The 23,986-nt window shown below is 42.5% G+C and overlaps 1 protein-coding gene across 1 annotated transcript; it reads left to right on the top strand.

The window, feature by feature from the left end:
• Window positions 1-5,879: 5,879 nt before the first annotated feature.
• Window positions 5,880-22,244, top strand: LOC148773031 (odorant-binding protein-like). Its single transcript, XM_088834394.1, has 6 exons — window positions 5,880-6,014; window positions 12,899-12,966; window positions 17,477-17,587; window positions 19,140-19,241; window positions 19,455-19,498; window positions 22,127-22,244. The coding sequence occupies exons 1-5, from the start codon at window positions 5,956-5,958 to the stop codon at window positions 19,472-19,474; spliced, it is 360 nt and encodes a 119-aa protein (XP_088690520.1). The 5' UTR covers window positions 5,880-5,955; the 3' UTR covers window positions 19,475-19,498; window positions 22,127-22,244.
• The last annotated feature ends 1,742 nt before the right edge of the window (window positions 22,245-23,986 follow it).

The following is a 23,986-nucleotide window of genomic DNA, read 5'->3' as shown; positions in this document are numbered from 1 at the left end:
ATGATTATCTCAGTAGATGCAGAGAAAGCCTTCGACAAAATTCAACATCCATTTATGATAAAAACCCTCCAGAAGTTGGGAAAAGAAGGAACATACCTCAACATAATAAAAGCTATATATGACAAAACCACAGCAAACATTGTCCTCAATGGTGAAAACTGAAAGCATTTCCCCTAAAGTCAGGAACAAGACAAGGGTGTGCACTCTCACCACTACTCTTCAACATAGTTTCAGAAGTTTTGGCGACAGCAGTCACAGCAGAAAAAGACATAAGAGGAATCCACATTGGAAAAGAAGAGGTAAAACTTTCACTGTTCGCAGACGACATGATTCTCTACACAGACAACCCTAAAGACTCTACCAGAAAACTACTAGAGCTAATCAATGAATACAGTAAAGATGCGGGATATAAAATCAACACAAAGAAATCCCTTCATTCCTGTACACTAATAATTAGAAAATAGAAAGAGAAATTAAGGAAACTATTCCATTCACTGTTGCAACGAAAAGAATAAAATACTTAGGAATATATCTACCTAAAGAAACAAAAGACCTGTACATAGAGAACTATAAAATCCTGGTGAAAGAAATCAGAGAGGACACTAAGAGATGGAGAAATATACCGTGTTGGAGGATTGGAAGAAAAAATATTGTGAAAATGAGTATACTACTCAAAGTAATTTATACATGCAATGCAATGCCTATCAAGCTACCAACGATGTTTTTCACAGAGCTAGAACAAATAATCTCATAATTTGTATGGAAATACCAAAAACTTCGAATAGCCCAAGCAATGTTGAAGAAAAATTGAACTGCGGGAATCAACCTGCCGGACTTCAGCCTCTATAACAAAGCCACAGTCATCAAGAAAGTATGGTTCTAGCATAAAGACAGAAATATAGACCAATGGAACAAAATAGAAAGCCCAGAGATAAATCCAGGCACTTATGGACACCTTACCTTTGACAAAGGAGGCAAGAATATAAAATGGAGAAAAGACAGTCTCTTTAACAAGTGGTGCTGGGAAAACTGGTCAGACACTTGGAAAAGAATGAAACTAGAACACTTCCTAACACCATACACAAAAATAAACTCTAAATGGATGAAAGATCTCAATGTAAGACCAGAAACTATAAAACTCCTAGAGGAGAACATAGGCAAAACACGCTCCGAAATAAATCACAGCAGGATCCTCCATGACCCACCTCCCAGAATATTGGAAATAAAAGCAAAAATATACAAATGGGACCTAAGTAAAATTAAAAGCTTCTGCACAGCAAAGGAACCTATAAGCAAGGTGAAAAGACAGCCTTCAGAATGGGAGAAAATCATAGCAAATAAAACAACTGACAAAGAATTAATCTCAAAAATATACAAGCAACATCTGCAGCTCAATTCCAGAAAAATAAACGACCCAATCAAATAATGGGCCAAAGAACTAAACAGACATTTCTCCAAAGAAGACATCAGGTGGCTAACAAACACATGAAAAAGTGCTCAACATCCCTCATAATCAGAGAAATGCAAATCAAAACCACAATGAAATACCATTTCACACCAGGCAGAATGGCTGCTATCCAAAAGTCTACATGCAATAAATGCTGGAGAGGGTGTGGAGAGAAGGGAACCCTCTTACACTGTTGGTGGGAATGCAAACTAGTACAGCCACTGTGGAGAACAATGTGGAGATTCCTCAAAAAACTGGAAATAGAACTGCCATATGATCCAGCAATCGCATTCCTCGGCATACACACTGAGGAAACCAGAATTGAAAGAGACACGTGTACCCCAATGTTCATCGCAGTACTGTTTATAGCAGTCAGGACATGGAAGCAACCTAGACGTCCATCTGCAGACGAATGGAAAAGAAAGCTTCGATACATGAACACAATGGAGTATTACTCAGCCATTAAAAAAATGCATTTGAATCAGTTCTAATGAGGTAGATGAAACTAGAGTCTATTATACAGAGTGAAGTAAGCCAGAAAGAAAAACACCAGCACAGTATACTAATGCATATATATGGAATTTAGAAAGATGGAAATGGCAACCCTGTATGCAAGACAGCAAAAGAGACACAGATGTATAGAACAGTCTTTGGGACTCTGTGGGAGAGGGCGAGGGTGGGATGATTTGGGAGAATGGCATTGAAACATGTATATTATCACATGTGAAACGAATCACCAGTTCAGGGTTGATGCATGTTACAGGATGCTCGGGGCTGGTGTGTGGGGATGACCCAGAGGAAGCATAAGGGGAAGAGGGAGGTTGGAGAGGGGTTCAAAAAGGGGAACTCATGTACACGCGGGGCAGATTCATGTCAATGTATGCAAAACCAACCAATATATTGTAGCATAATTAACCTTCAATAAAAATAAATTAAAAAAAAAGAATAAATTACCACACAAATTCCGAAGGCTGGCCCATCCTGGGATGTTCTGCAAGACTGAAAATCCTTTTTGCTTTACTTTCTCACTGACTCTCACACTCTATTCTGCCTTTTGACTTTAGTTTGTCATCACTGCTCTCCCTCTGGCTCTATAAAAGAACCTGGCCTCCAGACCCTGAGAAGATGGTTTCTTCAAGACATTCGTCTACCATCGTCTCAGCCAAATGTCCAAAGTAATTTCGATTCCTTGCCGCCCCACCACCTTTCTGGGATTCACTGGTCTGTCAGTAGCACAACTAGAGAGTCCATGTGCCATGACTAAAGACCCCAGCTATGAGGAAACAAAGATTTTGCATGCAGCAACTAAAACTTGGTGCAGACAAATAAATTAATGCATAAATAAATAAATCTAATACTATATTTTTGTAATAAAAGTCATATACACAATTACTTTCTTAAAAATAGTGGGCTTGTGTTTTGTTGGCTCAACCTTAGACTCTAACTGCATTGCAACCTTGACCATGTATCCTTGAGGCAAGCTGGAATTTTGAGTGGCCAAGATCAATAGGCCTCCTAGCACTGTTTAGTTAGGAGTTGCGCAATCTAAAATGTAAAAACAGTGGTTACAGAAAGAAAAAGAAAAGAAAAACAGAAAAGTAAAGCAAAATTAATAACCTGTTGTTAGAGGCTTCTCAGTTTCAAAAATACGAATAAATTTGAGGAGAAAACAGGAAGCTGTACCAAGCAGTACTTAGCTTTATTTGGAGGGAGTTACAGCAGTACTGTTTTTGTAAGATGGTTCTGGTTTTATTTATTATTCTATTGCCTACATTTTCACCAGTATTAAGGACAGTTGGGCTGAAAGGGCATACAAGACCTTTCAGTACAAAGCAATAGGTTTTTTTTTTTTTTTATCAGTTTCCTTAAGAATGAAATCTTATTTCTTTTCAATTCTATCTTTTAATTGGTGGAGAATGTTTTACAATGTTCTCTGGGCTCCTGCCAATGCAAATCAGCCATAATTATTCATTAATCACCTCCTCTTTGTGCCCCCTCCCCTCACCGCATTTCACCCCTCCAGGACATCACAAGCGCCTCTCTGGGCTCCCTGTGTTTCACCAACTTCTCATCAGCTGCATATCGTTTGCGGGGAAGAAACAGAGAGGCAGATATAGAGAACAGAGTGTGAGCACAGGGAGGGAAGAAGAGTACGGAGGCCAGTGGAAACCAACACGATTACTGCAACTGTTGCAAGAATCTCTGAGAAGAACTAGTGTCTAATTTCCCCTTGATTGGCAGTTAGAAAGACTTCCTAAGATGGGATGGGCCTAGGATACACTCCCAGGGGACACACGTTGGTAAGAGTCCAAAAGGAAACTTTGGGAATGCTGGCGGTACAAAAGTAGAGATGGAAGGGTGATGATAAAGGGTGTTAGCTGGGATCAATTGACCACTCAAATTTATCTGAGTCATGGAATTCTCTGGTGGTCCAGTGGTTAGGATTCTGTCCTTCCCCTGCACAGAGTATAGGGTTCATACGGGTTTCATCCCTGTGGGAGAACTAAGAACCTGAATGCTGAATGGGTCAGCCTAGATAAAGAAACAAACCAAAAAAAGCAAAAAACAAAGAAAATTAATATCTGGGTCAAAGACCAAGGAGAGGAAACGGTTTCAGGATATTCAAAGATATGAAACCTTCAATCACACACTTTCCAGCTGAAAATATGACACGATAATATACAGAGGAATGCAGGAACAATGGAGATAACATGATAAAGTAAAAGGAAAAAATATAGATACTATTGTCGGTCCAGGTGAACATGAAGGGAAGTGATCCTCTGAGGATGTGAGCTGAGGCCGCCCTTGAGATGACAAACTCCCCTCAAAGGTCTGAATTCAATCCAAATGAAGGAATCTGAGCTCCAATCAGTCCCAGGAGCAGACAGCACTGGGTCAATTCTCACTTAGTTGACTCAGGAAATGTGAATCTCATTTCTTCTTTCCTATACTCAGAAAAAAATGAATCTTTTAAAGTATTTATTTGACAAATAACAGTGAATGAAGATGAAAATAAGTAAATTTTGATTAAAAAAAAAGACCAAAAAATAAAAAATGACTCGCTGTTTCAGTGACCTACTGTTAGGAATTTTGATTTTTCCATTAAAAATTCTAACAATGGCAGGAACCTCTGTCCAGCGTTTTTTGCTCACTGTGAGAAACAACTGAGTTAGTGAATAAATATTGTATTACAGATTAAATTGGTAAAACGGTGTCTGGACAGAAATCACTGAAAATAAACTACTGATAGGCCTTCTTCAGATGACTTTCAGCAGTGTATTACCAGATCGCCCTCTTAGTACTTAGGAGGAAAAAGCCCACATTGGGGCAGGAGAAGGTGACGAATACTCTGTGCTGACCTGCTCCCCACCTCAGAATAATAGGGTTCTTTCCAAGGTTCTCTTAGGAAATAGTGTTCCCTTGGCTAAACCACACTGTCAATCTTTACTTTTACAAAATAAATCTTACACTATCTCTTCCATATTAACAGAACCATGCAGAAGTGAGGGATATGTACCTTGGACAGCTCATCTCATTTTGGATCTCTTGATAAGCAGGAAAATAAATAATTGTCCTCTTGCAATATTGGAGGTACTGCAGTTTCTCACTTTAAAGGTCAAATGCCCACATCCACATATGCTTCTCTTAAAACAAATATCATTATTAAAATGACAGAATGCCAGAAAAGTTTATCTCTGCCAACAAGGATACTGAAGGTGCCGTCTGTTTTAGCTGTGGTCATATGATGAACAACCATTGGTTCAGGATGTGTCACGCCAACAGATACAGGCTATAAAAGCGGCAGCACTTTTGCATCCTTTCCAACCACTGGGACACCCTCGGCTTCTAGAGCAGAAGGGCCACGAGAGTCAACAAGATGAAGGCTCTGCTGTTCAGTCTTGTCCTCGGTCTGCTTGTTGCCAGTCAAGGTGAAGCTCAGACAGACGCCTCACAGGTAACAGGGCATTTGAACGGTGGTCCAAGCTTGGGAGGGGTTCTTAGTGTGTATCCGTGTGAGTGTCCTTTTCGAGGTTTGGTCATGTGGACTGCTAAGTCTCGCCATCTCCCTGCAACTAAAAATTGCTCCATTCACTGGCTCTATGCCTGCTGTTTGTGATGTCTGTATCATCTCTACCATCCATTCATCGGCTCTCATGTAAGTTCACTACTCGTGTAAAACCGAAGGATGGTCTCACAGGTGTTGGATTGGGTCTCTTGCATTTGACAACATAGCTCAAGCTATCTCAGTAATACCTCAATTATTTCCTTTATCTGACATGAGTTTTCACGTGATTTTATACGTAGGGCTGTGTTCATAAAGATAGGTAACTTCTGCTAAGTGAAAGGGCAGGGAACCACCTGAGGGATGGTGTCGGGCAGAATTTACAGAGATGGACTAAGATTTCTGAACGGATCTTTGCTTTTAGTTTACAGGAAGATGGTTAACCCAATACGTGGCAGCCAGTAACAAAGAGAAGATCACCGAGGGTGGGCCATTCCACGCTTTCATGCGTTACGTTGAGCTTGATGAAGAAAATGGAACAATACTGATGCACTTTTATGTCAAGTAAGTAAAAGTCACCCAAAATGAAAACACCTCTAAACTCTGGCCTGAGGGAGGGTGTCTCTTCCCCGTCTGCAGGAAGTTCTCTGGCTGATGTTGAGAGGAAGACGCCCTGAGCTGTGGGGCTGAGCAGGGATACTCAGCTGGGGGGAGGGCAGTTTTTCTGTGAGCACCAGGGAATGTCCCGAAAAGTCTGCAGAGAGGGGAAACCAGAAGCTCCACTGTCATCAACTCATTAGAGAAAATAGGGACACAGCCGAGGAAAGAGGCTCATGTCCTGGAACCCACAGTTCCCACCAGGTGCTTGACCCCTTCCTTGCAGAATTTGTAAGAGACGGTTCCCATTGAGCCCAGAAGTGAGAACAGTGGGGAGAGCACACAGTGAGCTCTGCCCTCGGGGCTTCCTCACGGAAGGTTTCAACATCACTGAGTTTCCCAAAGTCGTCAGAGCCCCTAGTGACTTTCCCAAGTCCCTTCCCAGGCGCATCCATTGCACGTGACAGCAGTTCGATCACTGGTTTGGGAAGATCCCCTGGAGGAGGAAATGGTGAACCATTTCAGTATTCTTGCCTGGAGAATCCCATGAACAGAGATACCTGCTGTTCTATATAGTCCAAGGGGTCGCAAAAAGTCAGACAGCACTGAGCAACCAAGCACACACACACAGAGATCCAAGTACCATTCATGGAATGTCCACTATACGGCAGATGGTATCCTAGGAACATGCAAAGTATGGCAGAAATCAACACATTTCTTCAGCAATTATCTCCTACCCAACTCCACCCGAAAAAAGCAAACCAGAACATGGAACCTCAGGTATACATTGTTAGGAATAATGGTATTAAGAACAGAAACAACTAAATATTTTATGGTGGAGATATTGCTTTATAAATATATATCACGGATTATGTATTGTATATAACCATATGTTACATAGCATCAGTTCATTCGCTCAGTTGTGTCTGACTCTTTGTGACCCCATGAACTGCAGCAAGCCAGGCATCCGTGTCCATCAACAACTCCCATAGTTCACTCAAACTCATGTCCATTGAGATGGTAATGCCATCCAACCATCTCATCCGCTGCCGTCCCATTCTCCTATTGCCCTCCATCTTTCCCAGCATCAGGGTCTTTTCCGAGGAGTCAGCTCTTTGCATCAGGTGGCCAGAGTATTGGACTTTCAGCTTAGCATCAGCCTTTCCAATGAATATTCAGGACTGATTTCTTTAGGATGGACTGATTGGATCTCCTTGCACTTCAAGGGACTCTCAAGAATCTTCTCCAATACCACAGTTCAAAAGCATCTCTTTTTTGGTGCTCAGCTTTTTTTTTACATTCCCGCCTCACATCCATACATGACAACTGGAAAATCCATAGCCTTGACTAGATAGACCTTTGTTGGCAAAGTAATGTCTCTGCTTTTTAATATACCATCTCGATTGGTCATAACTTCCCTTTCAAGGAGTAAGCGTCTTTTAATTTCATGTCTGCAATCAGCAGTGATTTTGCAATCTGCAGTGATTTTGGAGCCCCCCAAAATAAAGTTTGACAGTGTTTCCACTGCTTCCCCATCTATTTCCCATGAAGTGGTGGGACCAGATGCCATGACCCTAGTTTTCTCAATGTGGAGTTTCAAGCCAAACTTTGCATTCTCCTCTTTCACTTTCATCACGAGGCGCTTTAGTTCCTCTTCACTTTCTGCCATAAGAGTAGTGTCATCTGCATATTTGAGGTTATTGATATTTTTCCTGGCAATCTTGATTCCAGCTTGCACTTCTGCCAGCCCAGTTTTTCTCATGATGTACTCTGCATATAAGTTAAATAAGCAGGGTGATATATATAGCATTGACGAACTCCTTTTCCTATTTGGAACCAGTCTGTTGTTCCATGTCCAGTTCTAACTGTTGCTTCCTGACCTGCATATATGTTTCTCAAGAGGCAAGTCAGGTGGTCGAGTATTCCGATCTCTTAAAGAATTTTCCACAGTTTATTATGATTCACACAGTCAAAGGCTATGACATAGTCAGTAAACCCGAAATAGATGTTTTGGAACACTTTTGCTCTTTTGATGATAAAACGGATGTTGTCAATTTGATCTCTGGTTCCTCTGTCTTTTCTAAAACCTTCTGGAACATCTGGAAGTTCACGGTTCATGACTTGTTGAAGTCTGTCTTGGAGAATTTTGAGCATTACTTTGCTAGTGTGTGAGATGAGTTCAATTGTTTGGCAGTTTGAGCAATCCTTGCTATTCCCTTCCTTTGGCATTGGGATGAAAGCTGGCATTTTCCTGTCCTGTGGCCACTGCTGAGTTGTCCAAATGTATTGCCATATTGAGTGCAGCACTTTCATAGCATCATCGTTTAGTATTTGAGATAGCTCAACTGGAATTGCATCACCTCCACTAGCTTTGTTCATAGTGATGCTTCGTGGGCCATCTTCATTTCACATTCCTGGATGTCTGGCTCCTGGTCAGTAATCACACAATCGAGATTATCTGAGCCGTAAAAGTCTTTTTTGTATAGTTTTCTTTGTATTCTTGCCACCTCCTCTTAATATCTTCTGCTTCTGTTCGGTTCATTTCTGTCTTTATTGTGCCCGTCTTTGCATGGAATGTTCTCTTCAGTTCAGTTCAGTTCAGTGTCTCAGTCGTGTCCGAATCTTTGCAACCCCATGAATCACAGCACGCCAGGCCTCCCTGTCCATCACCAACACCCGGAGTTCACGCAAACTCATGTCCATCGAGTCAGTAATGCCATCCAGCCATCTCACTCTCCGTCGTCCCCGTGTCCTCCCACCTCCAATCCCTCCCAGCATCATACTACTTTCCAGTGAGTCAATTCGTCGCATGAGGTGGCCAAAGCATTGGAGTTTCAACTTTAGCATCAGTCCTTCCAATGAACACCCAGGATTGATCTCCTTTTGAATGGACTGTTTGGATCTCCTTGCAGTCCAAGGGACTCTCAAGAGTCTTCTCTAGCACCACAGTTCAAAAGCATCAATTCTTCGGCGATCAGCGTTCTTCACAGATCAACACTCACATCCATACACGAGCACGGGAAAAACCATAGCCTTGACTAGAAGGACCTTGATTGGCAAAGTAATGTCTCTGCTTTTTACTATGCTATCAAGTTTGGTCATAACTTTCCTTCCAAGGAGTAAGCGTCTTTTAATTTCCTGGCTGCAATCAGCCTCTGCAGTGATTTTGGAGCCCCAAAAAATAACGTCTGACACTCTTTCCCCTATTTCCCCATCTATTTCCCATGAAGTGATGGGACCAGATGCCATGATCTTCGTTTTCTGAATGTTGAGCTTCAAGCCAAACTTTTCATTCTGGTCTTTCACTTTCATCAAGATGCCTTTGACTTCCTCTTCACTTTCTGCCATAAGGGTGGTGTCATCTGCATATCTGAGGTTATTGATATTTCTCCCGGCAATCTTAATTCCAGCTTGTGCTTCTTCCAGCCCAGCGTTCCTCATGATGTACTCTGCATATAAGTTAAATAAGCAAGGTGACACTATACAACCTTGACGGACTGCTTGTCCTATTTGGAACCAGTCTGTTGTTCCATGTCCAGTTCTAACTGTTGCTTCCTGACCTGCATAGTATCTCTAATTTTCTTGAAAAGATCGCTAGTCTTCTGCATTATATTATTTTCCTCTATTTCTTTGCACTGACCACTGAGGAAGGTTTTCTTATCTCTCCCTGCTATTCTTTGGAACTCTGCATGCAAACGGGTGTATCTGTCTTTTTCTCCTTATCTTTTTGCTCTCTTTTTTTCACAGCTGTTTGTAAGGCCCCTCAGATAGCCATTTGCTTTTATTCATTTCTTTACCTTGGGCATGATCTTGCTCCCTGTCTCCCATGCAATGTCATGAACCTCCGTCCATACTTCATCAGGTACTCTGTGTATCAGATCTAGTCCCTGAAATCTATTTCTCACTTCCACTGTTTAATCGTAAGGGATTTGATTTAGGTCATATCTAAATGGTCTAGTGGTTTTCCCTACTTTTTTCAAGTCAGAATTTGGCAATATGGAGTTCATGATCTGAGCCACAGTTAGGTCCCGGTCTTCTTTTGGCGGACTGTATACAACTTCTCCATCTTTGGCTGCAAAGAACATAATCTATCTGATCTCAGTGTTGGCCAGCTGGAGATGTCCATGTGTAGAGTCTTCTCTTGTGCTGTTGAAGAGGCTGTTTGCTATAACCAGTTCGTTCTCTTCGCAAAGCTCTTTTACCCTTTACCCTGATTCATTCTGTACTCCAAGGTCAAATTTGCTTGTTACTCCAGGAGTTTCTTGACTTCCAACTTTTGCATTCCAGTCCCCTATAATGAAGAGGATTTCTTTTTAGGATGTTCGTTCTAAAACGTCTTGTAGGTCCTCATGAAACCATTCTATTTCAGCTTCTTCAATGCTACTGGTTGGAGCACAGACTTGGACTACCGTGCTATTGATTGGTTTGCCTTGGAAATGAAGAGAGGTCATTCTGTCGTTTTTGAGACTTCATCCAAGGTCTGCATTCCCGACTCTTTTGTTCACAATGATGGCTACTCCATTTCTTCTAAGGGATTCCTGCCCACAGTAGTAGGTATACTGTTCATCTGAGTTAATAATTCACCCATTCCAGTCCATTTTAGTTCACTGATTCTTAGAGTGTCAATGTTCACTCTTGCCATCTCTTGTTTTACTGCTTCAAATCGTCTTAATTCTTGCACCTAAATTCCAGGTTCCTATGCAATTTTGCTTTTTACAGCATCGGACCTTGCTTCTATCACCAATAACATCCCAAATGGTCGTTGTTTTGCAATCCCTTCATTCTTTCTGGACTTTTTGTCTACTGATCTCCAGTAGCATATTGGGCACCTACCGACCTGGGGAGTTCATCTTTCAGTGTCTATTATTTGCCTTTTCATACTGTCCTTTTCTTTACTCATCACTACATGTCTACGCCTAGAGCCATAGGTAAGAATAGATCTGCATATTCTAAACATCTTGGCTCTTCACGTGAGCAAATTATGCAGTCTGAATCATCTTCCCCAGCGTCCTCTCTCAGCTGCTGCTGCTGCCAAGTCACTTCAGTCGTGTCCGACTCTGTGTGACCCCATAGACGGAAGCCCACCAAGCTTCCCCATCCCTGGGGTTCTCCAGGCAAGAACACTGGAGTGGGTTGCCATTTCCTTCTCCAATGTATGAAAGTGTAAAGTGAAAGTGAAGTCGCTCAGTCATGTCCAACCCTTAGTGACCCCACGGACTACAGCCTACCAGGCTCCTCCATCCATGGGATTTTCTAGGCAATAGTGCTGGAGTGGCTTGCCATTGCCTTCTCCGCCTCTCTCAGCAACAAGTTTAAAACTGTTATCAGTGTCTGCATATGAAAGGAATCACGTTTTCCAAGCCAAATTAAAGGAGTTTGTCTGCTCAGATAAAATGTTGTGTATTTGCAGTTATGTTGGATAATTGTTGTGTTCCCACTTTGTGGTTGTTTTTCAGTGAGTTCAATACATTTCAATTCCCTAATGACTAAGAGGGCTTCCCTAATAGTTCAGTTGGTAATAAAAGTCTGCCTGCAATTCAGGAGACCCTGCTTCATTTCTTTGGTCAGGAAGATCCCCTGGAGAAGGGATAGACTACCACTCCCATATTCTGGCCTGGAGAAGTCCATGGACTCTATAGTCCATGGGGTCACAAAGAGGTAACATGAATGAGTGACTTGCACTTTCACTTTCAATGGCTGAGAACACTCACCACACTTCACTGTGGGCATTCTTTTCCAAGGTGTATGTTCAAAAATTAATCCAGGTCCTGTGGGGTTAAATGCCTTTTAGTATTTGTTTCATGAAAATTCTTTATATGGGCCAAATACACCTTTATCACATACATGTACAGAGGACATATGTGAAGCCACGTACTCCTGTTATAAAGCTGACAATATATACCTATCATATACTATATCCATAAATTTCTTCATGATATCGTACAAACACATCATGCATATTTGAGAGTTTGCTTGTGTAAGTGTCCGTGTGAGTGTGAAATGTGTCTGTATACCGACTTGTGTCTTTCAAGTTTAATCCTCATATGGTATTGTGATGGAGGAAGAGTGTGTGTTTAGAGAAAATTAAACTTTTTTTAAAAAATTTGTGATTTTTGTCTCTCATATTGTCTAATGAGGGCTTCCCTGGGGGCTCTTACATTGTGTAATAAAGCCTGGTGGATTTCATGTTGTCTAATAAGGCCTGGTGGCTCTCATATTGTTTAATAAGGGCTTTCCTGGTGTCTCAGAGGGTAAAAAATCTGCCTGTAATGCAGGAGACCCGGATTCGATCTCTGTGTCAGGAAATTCCCATGCAGAAGGAAATGGCAACCCACTCCAGTCTTCTTGCCTGGAGTTTCCCACAGACAGAGGAGACTGGTGGGCTACAGTCCATGGGTTCGCAGAGAGTCAGACACAACTGAGTGACAAACTCTTTCCTTTCATTGTCTAATGAATCACTGCCAGGGTTGTGATGAAGCTCAAGGTTTGTCTTGATGGCTAAGCCTCTCATTTTTCAGAAACCATATAAAGGAGAAGTTCATTCTTTTTCTTTCTTTCTTCCTAAAATTCTAGATTTTTCCTTGGTTATTGTCTTTACACACGACCTGTTTTGTATCTGTGGTTATCTTCGGAACTACTAGTCAGATTTAGCGGGTATACAAATCATCCAGGCCGCTTGATACTTGCTGGATCTGAGACAGCATATGTTGTCTCTTTTGAAGGTCAATTTGTTCACCAGCACTGAGGTGATACCTGACACATATTCTTGGGTGTCATACAGAAAGAATCCTAAATATACATCATATTTTTATTATGTTAATCAACCAACATGAATATATTTTGTTTTTAAGGAAGAATGGAGAATGCATCGAAAAATATGTCTCAGGCACAAAGGAAGAAAACTATTACGCTATTGACTGTAAGTATGAATGTTTCACTGGAAAGACGATGTTCAGGTAGAAATCTTGGTCTCAGCTTTCTTCAATAACCCCATACACCTGATTTCTACTCCCACTAAAAATCAGAGGTCAGGGACTGGAAAGCCTTCCCTCAACGGAGTGTTACTCAGAGAGACCAGATCCAGACATCCTAGACTGTGAAGTTAAGTGGGTCTTAGGAAGCATTATGGAGAAGGCAATGGCAGGTCACTCCAGTACTCTTGCCTGGAGAATCCCATGGATGGAGGAGCCTGGTAGGCTGCAGTTCGTGTGGTCGCTAAGGGTCGGACACGACTGAGCAACTTCACTTTCACTTTCACACATTGGAGAAGGAAATGGCAACCCACTCCAGTGTTCTTGCCTGGAGAATCCCGGGGTCGGGGTAGCCTGGTGGGTTTCCATCTATGGGGTCACACAGAGTCGGACACGACTGAAATGACTTAGCAGCAGCAGCAGGAAGCATTATAAAAAACGCTAGTGGAGGTGACAGAATTCAAACTGTGCTCTTTAAAATCCTAAAAAGTGATGATGATAAGGGTTGTAAGCAATGTGTCAGCAACTTTGGAAACCTTGGCAGTGGCCACAGAACTGGAAAAGGTCAGTTTCCATTTCAATCTCCAAGAAGGACCATGACAAAGAATGTTGAAACTACCGCACGGCTATGCTCACTTCACATGCGAGCAAGGTTCAGTTCAGTTCAGTTCAGTCGCTCAGTCGTGTCCGACACTTTGCGACCCCATGAATCACAGCATGCCAGGCCTCCCTGTCCATCACCAACTCCCGGAGTTTACTCAAACTCATGTCCATCGAGTCAGTGATGCCATCCAGCCATCTTATTCCCTGTGTCCCCTTCTCTTCCTGCCCCCAATCCTTCCCAGCATCAGAGTCTTTTCCAGTGAGTGCTCAAGATCCTTCAAGTCAAGATTCAGTGGTACATGATCAGACAACTTCCAGAAATATAGGCTTTTTTTTGGAAAAGGCAGATGAACCCGATCAAATTGTCAACATTCACTGGATCATGGAGAAAGCAAGGCAGTTCCACAAAAGAAACAATTTTTTTTTTCTGCTTCATTGACTATGGTAAAACTTTTGACTTTGTGGATCACAACAAACTGTGGAAAATTCTTCAAGATATGGTAATCCTGGATTGCCTTACCAGGCTTCAGAGAAACCTGTATGTGGATCAGTCAGCAATAGTGAGAACTGGACATGCAACAACAGATTGGTTCGAAATTGGGGAAAGAGTACAAGATAGTATATACGGTCATGCGGCTTCTATAACTTATATACAGAGTACATCATGCTGAGTGTCAGGCTGGATGAAAGAAAAGCTGGAATCAAGATTGCTGGAAGAAATAGCAACAGCATCAGATATCCAGATGATACAACTTTATGGAAGACAGTGAAGAGGAACTAAAGAGTCTCATGATAACGGTGAAAGAAGAGACTGAAAAAGCTGGTCTCAAACTCAACATTCAACACCAGGAAGATCATGGCCTCTGGTCCCCTCACTTTATGGCAAATAGAAACTGCAAGAGTGGACGCAGTGACAGGTTTTCTCTTCTTGGACTCGAAAATCTCTGTGGATTGTGACTTCAGCCACGTAATTAACGATGATATTTGGAGAAAAGGCTATGACAACCCAAGAGAGCTTGGTAAAATGCAGATACATCACTTTGCCAACAAAGGTCCGTTTAGTCAACAGTATGTTTATTTTTTTTTCCCGCATTTATGTATGGATTTGAGCGTTGGACCGTAAAGAAGGCTGCACACCAAAGAACTGATGCTTTTAAACGGTGGTGAGGGGGAAGACTCTTGAGATTGACTTGGACTGCAAGGAGCTCAAACTAGTCCATTCTAAAGAAAACCAGTCCTGAATATTCATTGGAAGGACCGATGCTGAAACTGAAGTCCCAGTACATTGGCCACCTGATGGAAAGAACTGACTCATTGGAAAAGACCCTCATGCTGGGAAAATTTAAAGGCGGGAGGACAAGGGGATGACAGAGGATTATATGGTTGGATGGCAGTATCGACTCAAAGTACATGAATTTGAGCAAATTCTGGAAGGTCATGGAGGCCAGGGAACTTGGTGCAGTACAGTTCATGGGGTCATGGAGAGTCAGACATGACATAGCGATTTAATATCAACAAGAACAACGTGGCTAACCATGAGTGTATAATTTTTATTTTGTAGGAGTCTCACAGAAAATTTACAACTGGTTTATGAACTGTGATCACGGGGTCTATATTGAGATGGCACATTAGTGCCATTCACTTTTATTTAATTATTTTTAATTTTAATTGGAGGCTAATTACTTGACATTATTGTATTGGTTTTGCCATACATTGACATGAATCTGCTCCGGGTGTACATGTGTTCCCCATCTTGAACCCCCGTCCCACCTCCCTCCCCATCCCATTCCTCTGGTTCATCCCAGTTCACCAGCCCCGAGCATCACTTTTTAAAAACAATCTTATAATATCTTAGTCCATTCAAAGTTAGATGGAGGAACTTGAACTCAAGGAAATCATCGAGAGTTCAACAATAAAGGCAGCTTCTATACAAAGCAACGGGCATGCTGGCTAAGCTTTGTATCTCTGAGCTTATGCCCCTAAATAGCATTATTATTTTCACACAGCCTAAAGGAAACATGTTTGATTAAAATGTAAACACATCAATATGTGATCACAACCCTTTCCTAAACGAAGAAGTCACACAGTACATATGGCATAGCCACAAATTAGTAAAATTCATGCCTGAAATATTTCCCCATACTTTGATGGATAGCTTCTGATATTTGAAGTTTTCAAAATTGTGCTTTCATTTTTCTTATTCCCACTATATGGTTTCTTTTCGCCGAATCATGAATGCTTCCACTGTGTTTACCCTTCTCCATTTTTGCAATCCATTTTAGCATGAATTTTACACAGTGACTAAAGAAGGAAGACAACAGAAATGCAAGACTCTAGGGTACCAGCCATTGCAGCGTTCAGGTTTGTTTGGAAACAGTGAAGTGTAGCTACCTCAGGCCCAGTTACCAGCAGTGGCCTTGATGGTGACCTGAAGCCCAGGAGACAGGTTTGCTCTCACTTCCCTATCACCCTCATTAACATCACAGTCAATTCATTGATGTTGCTATGTCCACCTCGGTAAATCCATGGTGAACCACAAGTGGTCACTGATAATCTGAGGACATTCATAGTCTGAATTAAGCTGTCCCAACGTGAGCAAGGCTGGTGGACTCAGCATGGCCTTGGGAAAATTGCTTATTCTTGTCAGGGCTATGAGAGTCTGAAGCTGCTTTGGATGCCTTCTTTTTTTTTTTTTAAGCACACTGATAATTTTCAGTGGCTCAGACACTGAGCAGTGGTGTTTGCAGGCTTCAGGAATACAGATGTTCATTTTCACATTCTATGTTGCTGAATGATTGCAGGAAGGTGAGATGGAGGCCAGGAGAGAGAGAATGGACATAGAGGGTGTGGCGGTGACACACAGTAGGTCAGAGCTGCTTCTTGTCCAGACACGCAGGAAGGGCAGAGGGGAGGGGCAGTGCTCCAGGTGGGGAAGGAGCTCACCACTAGGAGGTCACTGCCTACCTGTCCCAGCAGGTAAGCTGTCTTCACACCAACAGACACGGCAGGGGGCTGTATCATACTCCAGTGTGAAGGCTCGGGAAACACAATACTTAAAGTGCTCAAAAGGTTGCCTGGCCTGATGTCACCACTCAGGAACAGAAGGTGATGAACACAAGGTAGGCTGACATTGGCCAATAGAAACCAATTCCATGGCTGGGGTCACAGCAATACAAATAATTTTTGAACCTGGATTGGATAATATGTGTATGCTACTTTAAACACTCTCGGGGACTTCCCTGTTGGTCCCGCGGATAAGAATCTGCCAGCCAGGGCAGGAAACATAGGTTCAATCCCTAGTCCAAGAAGATCCCACATGCCGTGTCAGAACTAAACTCATGTACCACAACTACTGATCCTGCTCTAGAACTCCGAGCTGTAACTACAGAAGCTCATGTACCCCAGTGCCTATGCTCAGCAACAAGAGAAGCCACTGCCGTGAGAAGTTCGCACACCACAATTAGACTGTACTCCACCGTCACCACAAGTGGAGAAAGCCCACGGGCAGCAGGGAAGACTCAGCAAATCAAAAATAATTAATTATAAATGCAGAAAAAGAATCTGTTAGGTTTATCAGCACACACGTTCTATAAAGCATCATAGGCTTCTCAGAACACACATTCTATACAGCATCTTAGTAAGACAGCAAGGAGTGACTGGTTAATTGTAGGAAAAGGTGGGGATGAGGAAAATCGTACCTCCTTCTGTGGCCATGGTTAACGGTAGCATTCTGTGCAGCATGAAGTGAGTGGGTCCATACACGATGGACCGTTCTTCATGCCCGCCGTGTGTCACAATAATCTAACTGACAACAAGTTAAGGTGGGGCTGTTTGTATCTTTTCTCTCTCTCACAGACGCGGGTCACAATGAATTTCAACCCATTAGTGGGGACGAGAACACACTCTTAGCATATGATGTCAACGTGGATGGACATGGCAAGGAGACAAAACTGGTGGGATTATTTGGTAGGTACGGTATTCTAAAATTTCCATAAACATTGCCATGTAACACGTACACTGTCAGGACTTTCATTCAGAATATAAGGAGGTGCTGACAACATTCCATATTCAGGGTGCAAGGCCTGCGTGTTTATGCTCGCCAAATTAAGGATCCTGGAAGGAATTCTACCAAGAAACAGGAGGCCATAGGGTGCAGAATATCAGATCATCAGGCATTTCACAATGATTCCTATGTGTTCAAATTTTAAAAAATGAAGTTTTCCTAGAATATTTAATTTTACATATGTCAACATATTTCAAGTCATATCTATAATGAGGATGACTTTATTTCATGTTTAAAATTTTATTTATTTTTTCTTGAAGGATAACTTCTTTACAGATTGTACTGTTTTCTGCCAAATAACAACATGAATCAGCCATAGGTATACTTATGCTTGTGTGAAAGTTGCTCAGTCATATCTGACTCTTTGTGACCCCATGGACTATACAGTCCATTGAATCCATCAGGCCAGAATACTGGAATGGGTAGCCTTTCCCTTCTCCAGGGTAACTTCCCAACCCACAGATCAAGCTCAGGGCACCCACATTGCAGGAGAGGTCTTTCCTAGCAGAGTCACAACGAAGTCAATAGGTATATATATGACCCTTCCCTTTTGATATTGCCTCCCATCTCCCTCCCACCCCTCTAGGTTGATATAGAGCCCCTGTTTGAGTTCCCTGAGACATACAGCAAATTCCCACTGACTATCTATTTTACTTATGGTCATGTCATTTTGCATGATACTCTCTCCATATATCGCACCGTCTCCTCCCCTCTCCCCATGCACATACGTCTCTTCTCTGTGACTGATTCTCCACTGATGCGCTGAAAATAAGTCCATTTTCAGTACCATCATTCTAGATTCCATAGGTATGTGTTAGAATACAATATCAGTTTTCTGATGCACTGTAAGCCTTGGAACACTTATAAGATAAATCTTTGACCTGTTCCATGTTTCAAATGCATTGTTCTTATGAAAACTGATATCACCCCCTCAAGTAACCACGCAGAAGCACTGAGAGGTGTGTGTGTCATGGGGACAACAGTTGTCTATCTCAGAAAAGGTTATTGGGTACAATGGCAGGTTCATGAAAGAGTAAATCATGCCTTGTTATTATGTGTGATCCAGTGAATGTGTCCATGGAAGGGGAGAAAGGTGGTTCCTACACAGCTTGGTGTACAAACAGATATGAGAGGCCGGTATATACACAAGGAAGGTGAGAAAAGCAAGTAGGTTCCATATTACGATGGAGACAGCCCCAAATTCACAAAGATCCTGGCAAGTTTTTGGGATCCAGGTCCTAATGCTGAGGAGTAGGGTGTCCTACTCACCAAGTTGGACTGGGGTCAATTCTTAAGACAGAAAGCACATGTTTGTGTCGTGGGAACCATTGAAAGCTCTTAGATTCTAGAATTGAACATCTGATTGTCACGTTCCATTTCTTCTTCTGTAGATTCAGAAATTTCCGTGGGTTCCCGGGGGTCGACAATTCTGTTTTTTGCTCTGTGATTTTACAGGCAAAGGAAATAATGTAGACTCAAAATACAAAGAGAAATTCGACAACGCGGTGAGAGAAAAAGGGATTCCAGAAGAAAATGTCCTGAACTTAATCGACATTGGTAAAGGAATTATACTTTTTCCCCTGCCCATACCATTCACCTGATGTGTATAAAACAGAAAACAAGTCAACTTATTCAAAATGTCTTCTTCCACATTTAATCTCTTTTAAGATCCTTTATTACAAGAAAGGAAGGAAGGAAGAAAACTTGGAAATGCTGGGGAGTGTTATTAATCGGTGGCTCTTTCATTTCTCCCATTTTGTTTTTCCCTAGATGACTGTCCAGAGGAGTGAAAAAAAAGTGACCCTGACACTCTCGTAAGTAAACTCAGTCCGTTATAAACGCTGCCCCTTCCAGATGAAGCAATAAGGTAACACAGTTATTTCACATGTGTGAAATGTTTGTTCCACCACTTTAAATGTATGACTAAAGAATTTTTTGTTCCATAATGTCCCTGCTCTTGAGCCATATTATTGCAAACACTTTGATTAATTAACACCAAGCAGCTGTGATGATAGAGTCTTAGCCTGCAGAAATCTTGCAGACCAGAGTCATCTGACAGAAGCAGGAATCCCCATGAGTTGGTGGAAATTATTTGTGTTCCCATTAGCCCTGACCCCGTGATTGTCCCCACACATTCCTCCCCCAAGTGAATCGGTATGAAACAGAGCTCTGCTTCCCTAAAGCAGGGCTTCCCTGATACCTCAGTTGCTAAAGAATCTGCCTGCAATGCAGGAGACCCCGGATCGATTCCTGGGTCTGGAGGATCTGATGGAGAAAGGAAAGGCTACCCAATCCAGTATTCTTGGGCTTCCCTTGTGGCTCAGTGGGGGAGACCTGGGTTGGATCCCTGGGTTGGGAAGATTCCCTGGAGAAGGGAAAGGTTTCTCCAGTATACTAGTGTGGTGAATTCCATGGATTGTCACGGTCCATAGCATTACAAGGAGTTGGAGATGACCGAGCGACTTCCACTTTCACACTTTTCACAAGACTAGTGTTTGATCTCATATGATTCCGAGAGAAACATTAGATGCCTTCCTACCACACAGTCTGAAACATGCATTTGCAATATATTCCTACTCAGATGTTCCAAAAGGGAGATATTTTAACTTTCTAAACTAATACAACCTCCAGAAAGGACACTGATCTAAAGTATGGCGTTTAATGCTCTGTCGAGAAAGAATCTTAACAAAGAGTGACTAAAAGCACGAGCATCCAGGTGAATGTGATATCAAAGTTGTACCTATATTCAATGGAACATTACTCAGCCAGAAAAAGAAGCAACTAACTCTATTTACAGCAACATGGATGGACCAAGATATTTGTCACGCTGAGTGAAAGAAGTCAGAAAGAGAAAGACCAATGCCAGAAATGTCACTTCTAGGTTTCAGTTTAGTTCACTAATTGTCATATCCAACTCTTTGTGACCCCATGGACTGCCGTAGTCCAGGCCTCCCTGTCCATCATGAACTCTCGGAGCTTGCTCTCACTCATGTCCATTGAGTCAGTGATGACATCCAACCATCTCATCCATTCTCGTCCCCGTCTCCAACCCCTCTAATCATCCCCAGCATCAGGATGTTTTCAAATAGGTCATTTATTCACATTACGTGGCCAAAGTATTGGAGTTATAGCTTCTACATCAGTACTTCCAATGAATATCAAGACTGATTTCCTTTAGGGTGGACTGGTTGGATCTCCTTGCAGTCCAAGGGACTCTCAAGGGTCTTCTCCAACTCCACAGTTCAAAAGCATCAATTCCTTGGTGCTCAGCTTTCTTTAGAGTCCACCTTTCATTTTAGTGTAGATAAAATGCCATGGTTCAGATGGTCACAAATTTGCCAACAGTGCAGGAGACCCACATTTGATCCCTGTTTCAGGAAGATCCCCTGGAGAGTGAAATGGTAGCACACTCTTTTATTCTTGCCTGGAGCATCTCCATGGACAGAGGAACCTGGTGGGCTACAGTCCAAGGGGTCGCCGAGAGTTGCACACGACAGAGTGACTTTCACTTTTCCATAGATATCACTTCTGCTTCGAATCTAAACCATGACATAGAGGAAAATATTTCCAAAATGGAAACAGGCTCACAGAAGTGGAGAACAAACTTGTGGTTGTCAAGTCGGAGGGACTTGAGGAAGAGAAGAATCGGGAGGTTTGTGGTTGAAAAGGGAAAGTGGAAGAAAGGGCTAGTTGCTCAGTCATGTCCGAATCTCTGCGACCCCATGCACCATAGCCTTCCAGACTCCTCTGTGCGTGGGATTCTGCAGGTAAAAATGCTTGCAAGGGTAGCCATTCCCTCCTATATAGGATCTCACCAACACAGGGATCGAACCTGGGTCTCCTGAATTGTTGTAGATATCTTACACTCTGAGAAGTGTGGGGTTAGTAGATGCAAACTATTATATACAGGATGGATAGAGAACAATTTTCAACTGCATAGCACTGGGGACTCTATGCAATACTCTGTAAAGCCTAAATGGGAAAAGAATCTGAAAAAGAATAGATCCTTGTTTTTGTATGTATAATCACTTGGCTGTACACCTGAAATCAATGCAACATTGATAATCAACTGTGCTCTATACTTAAAAAGGTAAAGAAGTTAATTCTTGAGGACCCAAACGACAAAGGTTGCAGGATTAGAGTTCTCTTCTGCAAATACCGAGCCTTAAAAACATCACTAGATGAAGATGTACATGCATTGTGAAATCATTACTCATAGAATCAATCCCCATGGGAAATTTCCAACCTTGTGTACATGCTAGGGAAAATTCCACAGGCAACTTGCTGTCACAGAGACGTGGAATGCTGAGGTCCACCTGTTATTGGACACTGGATCAGCGACAAGCTCCCTGTACCCTGGACAGCTGACTGCCTGAGGCTCACCCCTGTCAGCCATCACACAGTCGACTCTACTAAACTCTGGTTCTGTTTTATTCACCTAGAGAAAGAGTCACTGAGACCAGACATGGCCTTGTATCCGTGGAATCAAGATCAACAACACGAAGACGACTTTCCTGGTTCCTGATTAACATGATCCTGCTCTCTTCACACTCACACTCCTTCTCCCATCGTATCGCTCCCCGTCACTACATCATGTCTTGATTGGTGTTATTAGATTGCTGAGGGTTTTAATAAATCGATTGAATATCTGCCCTGTACACGCATGTCTGTGCAAAAGTCAGCTCATTTAAAACACACAAATGTCCACATTAAGTATCCAGGAAACTGTGCCTTTCATAGGACAGGTGTGCATCAGAGACACTCCTTATGTAGATTTGGTAGACATGCCTTCAGGTGTCCAGGCAAGAGGGAGAAAGGAGACTAAAGCATCATGGGTCAGAGTTATGGATCCTTCACCATACTGGCTTCTCTGGTGAATCAGATTGTAAAGAATCTGCCGGCAATGCAGAAGACCCAAGGTCTATCCTTGGGTGAGGAAGATCCTCGGGAAGAGGAAACGGTAACCCACTCCAGTGAAGAATGCCATGGACAGAGGAGCCTGGTTGGCTACAGTCCATAGCATTCTAAAGAGATGGACAGGCCTGAGCGACTAACACTTTAATTTCCAGTGTACTGTACGGAAGGGGTCAGTCTGATCAAAGGAGAGTGTCTAAAATGCATCCTATTCATTCCCAAGAAAGGAACATACATTCTACTCACTAAGGCTTGTGCACGGAAAGCGCAGGATGACATTACTCTTCAGTTCAGTTCAATCGCTTAGTCGTGTCCGAATCTTTGCGACCGTATGAATCACACAACCCAGGCCTCCCTGTTCATCACCAACTCCCGGAGTTCACCCAAAGTCATGTCCATTGAGTCGGTGATGCCATCCAGCCATCTCATCCTCTGTCTTCCCCTTCTCCTCTTTCCCCCAATCCCTCCCACCATAAGGGTCGCTCCCAGTGCATCAAATCTTCACATGAGGTGGTCAAAGTATTGGAGCTTAAGCTTCAGCATCACTCCTTCCAATGAAACCCAGGACTGATCTCATTTAGGATGGACTGCGTGGATCTCCTTGTAGTCCAAGGGACTCTCAAGAATCTTCTCCAACACCACAGTTCAAAAGCATCAATTTTTCAGTGCTCAGTTCTCTTTTTCAGTCCAACTCTCACATCCATACAAGACCACTGAAGAAACCATAGCCTTGACTAGACGGACCTTAGTTGACAAAATAATATCTCTGCTTTTTAATATGCTATGTAGGTGGGTCATTACTTTCCTCCCAAGGAGAAAGCGTCTTTTCATTTCATGGCTACAGTCACCATCTGCAGTGATTTTGGAACCCCCAAAAATAAAGTTTGACACTGCTTCCACTGTCTCCCCACCTAGTTCACGTGAAGTGTTGGAACCAGATGCCACGATTTTGGTTTTCTGAATGTTGAGCTTTAAGCCAACTTTTTCATTCTCCTCTTTCACTTTCATCAAGAGGCTCTTTAGTTCCTCTTCACTTTCTGCCATAATGGTGGGGTCATCTGCATATCTGAGGTTATTGATATTAGTCCCGTCATTCTTCTCTTTCACTTTCATCAAGAGGCTCTTTAGTTCCTCTTCACTTTCTGCCATAATGGTGGGGTCATCTGCATATCTGAGGTTATTGATATTAGTCCCGACAGTCTTGATTCCAGCTTGTGCTTCTTCCAGCCCAGCATTTCTCATGATGTACTCTGCATATACTTTATATATGCAGGGTGGCAATATACAGCCTTGACGGACTCTTTTTCCTTTTGGGAACCAGTCTGTTGTTCCATGTCCAGTTCTAACTGTTGTCTCCTGACCTGCATACAGGTTCCTCAAAAGGCAGG

The sequence above is a fragment of the Moschus berezovskii genome, chromosome Y, assembly GCF_049115385.1.
Source record: "Moschus berezovskii isolate FMDL1 chromosome Y, NW_MosBer_1.0, whole genome shotgun sequence".
In the NCBI taxonomy this organism is placed as follows: Eukaryota; Metazoa; Chordata; class Mammalia; order Artiodactyla; family Moschidae; genus Moschus; species Moschus berezovskii.
The sequence above is the reverse complement of the archived record's forward strand: the minus strand, read 5'-3'. Positions and strand labels throughout refer to the sequence as shown.